We start from the raw sequence: 2,916 nt of genomic DNA, 5'->3' as shown, positions 1-2,916 counted from the left end.
GAAAATGTGCTCCTTATACCCTGCACCCTCGCAATGGCTTCGCCTAGGATGTGGTGCGGAATGTCTCCGTCGTACTTGTTCGGCCCTTCTGGGTTCCATCCCCGAGACTTGGATACGAATAATTTGCGATTTCTCCCTCAACATGGTTCAGCAAGGGGGAGGACATTGGCGTTGTTCAATAGTACAGGACGTCTCAGAGCCGGACAAACCCGAGCCTCGGACAAGTGTTGAGCTATTTGGCTCGAAGGCGACGCGATGGCTTCAATGAGACGCGTGATCTGCTCGTTGGACGTAAATACGTTCACGAGACCCCAAACACTTCAGCTTCGCTTTAGTTTGTTCGACATCGAGACAGAAATCCCTTGAGTTTATGAGTTGGATACCTTCGAGAAACAAGTCTGTTAATTGAGGACATGCTTGGGTGATGCAAGCCATACTGATCGGATACGATCCAACGGAGTACAGCGCGAGGGACTGTAACGGGGCTCCAATAAGGTTTAAAAAGTCCGTGAGTACTTCACCGCCATCATCACCGAAGTGAAGACCCAAAGCGAGCGTCAGAGCCTTCAAGCCGTGAGTAGAGGTATCCGTTGATGCTAATCGCTACTCGATTGGCTGCTTATCGGCTCGAGCTATGCCATATCCTGGCAATACCACGTCGAAATGATCACCTTCGTCGCTCATAATATGAAGCCAGGAGTCTGTTTCCAGAAAAACGGTGAGTAAGTGACCGTCACCAGCATTTTCTTGGTCATGATGAATTACCACAAAGTCGGTGCCTTCGAGAAAGTGGCCAACAGTGTTGTGTCTCCAGTCACGAAAAATCATCATGTTTTCCTCGATGGTGATGTTGCTTAACCCAGCAGTTGGAGGAGAGTTCGCGTGGATGGCTACAGCGATAGCTAAAGTGTCTTCCCTTGTCAATTGGGCTGCTGTGATAAGCGCTCGTTCAACTGTTGAGTCTGTGGTTGTCCTGAAAAGTGCATACGTAAGCCACTGCCATTTCCACCTTCTCATCTCTTCCGTATCGGACGTGCCAAAGACTCCGTACAGTCGGAGATGCTTTGTAAATGAGGTAGAGCCAAGTGCAGAACACAAAGCCGCAAATTGCCTTTCATCGCAGTCATGGCAACCGACAGATAGTGTATGAATGCCACGTTGCTCAGCACCGACAACACACAGCACTGAACGTAAGAACCGGCCGATAATTTCTTGCACTAGCATGTAGCTCTCAGATGTAGTTTTCTTCAACGAGAACGCAAACAGTGAGAAAGGTAGTCCCGAGTTCAGTAGATTCGTCAACCTCTGCGATAAAGACCAAGACATGTTCAATCCTCCCACGTCCAAGCGAATCGAATCGAGCTCCAGAGGCAACAAGCCGCTAGAACTGTCGTCACTTGTATGGAGAATCCCAAGCATCGAGTTGAGATCACGCAAATGCGTCTCCAGTATCTCATCAGGCAGCGTCAGGAGCTCGAACTGTAGCTCAAACGGGATTGTCTTCACTTTACCAACATTCTTCCCCAACGTCACTTCCAGCTCTGTCAAAGCTCGTCTAGCTTCCAAATAGTCGTTACTTGCGCGTTGTGCACTTGTCACGATGAGAAATTGTTTACATACTGCATCTGGCGACAAAGCACCAGGTTCCACGAACTTCTCGTTAAACACAAAACGGAATCGCGGGTGCAAGTCGCAATCGAGCGGTTGATCATCTTCATCCCTCGGAACGCGACACTGTTGCACCAACAGCGCTCGCCATGCTGCATTGTCTACAATGGCAACTCGAGAAAGCAAATCCAGAGCTTCTCGAATCCGTTGGAGAGCGTTGACATCAGCCTTTTCATGCGAATGTGGCAACCTCACCGCCACCCAGTGATACTCCCATCGCGCTGAGTTCTCAGCTGTACGACCTTCCAAGTGCAATTTACCACGCAACAATCGACACCACGGATACAGGAACGCCCACCTAGCTGGAGGAGCAGCATCAACTGTCATGTTGGTAAGAAAAAGTATACGCTAAACGTTGCAATAAGCTACTGATTCTGTCATTTTTATTTTGGGTAACATTCTCTTATTTTTTCTTGTCTTTACCCATTTTCTTCGTAAATGGGACTGCATGACGCAAGTCAACACAATCCAGACGCACAGTGCCCAATACGCGCTCAGGTAGTTCCATGACACTTTGAGCCTCAATGACGAAGGCCAAGTCGATAATCAGGTCACGAGAGTAGCCCAGCAAAAGGTTCAACACCCCTGTGGCAACCTGTACTGCTGCCGATGTCGTAGTCCGCTTCAAGATAATTCTTGCCTTGATAGTATTTCTGGTAAATCTTGGTGCCTAAAATGGCCGGCGTAGTACCCACTCCTTCGCGAATAGGCCACGTACCTTGCACCACACGCGGAATCAGCTTGATACGCTGCGTACGGAGCTCGTCGCTGGGCCCACGTAGCACCTCATGACAGAGATCAGCAAACACCGAATTTTTCTTCAACTCGGACGGATCTTCCGGTGTAAAATACAGCACCACCGAGTGATGTGGTGTGCCAGGAAGTATAAAGTTGATAATGAAGAGAAACGGATGATCTTCCACGGTAGAATCCGTAGTATCGAAACCATCTCCAACGAAAGATGACACTCCGATGTGTTCAATCGCCTCATTGGACTTGTACAACTCCACGTTCACTAGTCGACAGGCTTGACGCGTCGACGGCACCTTCGTTTTTGAGGTTAGATATTGTGGTCCACGTACCATAAACCCATCAGCACTTGGTTCACTCCAAAACTTGGTAGGTAACCCATGCAGCACACTGAGATCGGTGCGATATCGTTCGAGCATAGGAAACTTCTTCTCGGTCACGATTTGCTGACTGGGGCCTGGTACTATTCCACCCACGCTCATCCTTCGACGATCCGAA

The 2,916-nt window shown here is 49.0% G+C and overlaps 2 protein-coding genes across 2 annotated transcripts; both read right to left on the bottom strand.

Annotated features, from left to right (window-relative positions):
• Positions 1-301: 301 nt before the first annotated feature.
• PITG_07777 (uncharacterized protein) lies at positions 302-1,995 on the bottom strand (the record flags this gene model as incomplete). Its single annotated transcript, XM_002904648.1, has 3 exons — positions 302-324; positions 384-603; positions 658-1,995. The coding sequence occupies 3 exons, from the start codon at positions 1,993-1,995 to the stop codon at positions 302-304; spliced, it is 1,581 nt and encodes a 526-aa protein (XP_002904694.1).
• Positions 1,996-2,071: 76 nt separating this feature from the next.
• PITG_07776 (uncharacterized protein) lies at positions 2,072-2,900 on the bottom strand (the record flags this gene model as incomplete). Its single annotated transcript, XM_002904647.1, has 2 exons — positions 2,072-2,180; positions 2,224-2,900. The coding sequence occupies 2 exons, from the start codon at positions 2,898-2,900 to the stop codon at positions 2,072-2,074; spliced, it is 786 nt and encodes a 261-aa protein (XP_002904693.1).
• Positions 2,901-2,916: the final 16 nt, after the last annotated feature.

The sequence above is a fragment of the Phytophthora infestans genome, genomic scaffold (genome assembly GCF_000142945.1).
Source record: "Phytophthora infestans T30-4 supercont1.11 genomic scaffold, whole genome shotgun sequence".
Taxonomy (NCBI): Eukaryota; Oomycota; class Peronosporomycetes; order Peronosporales; family Peronosporaceae; genus Phytophthora; species Phytophthora infestans.
The sequence above is the reverse complement of the archived record's forward strand: the minus strand, read 5'-3'. Positions and strand labels throughout refer to the sequence as shown.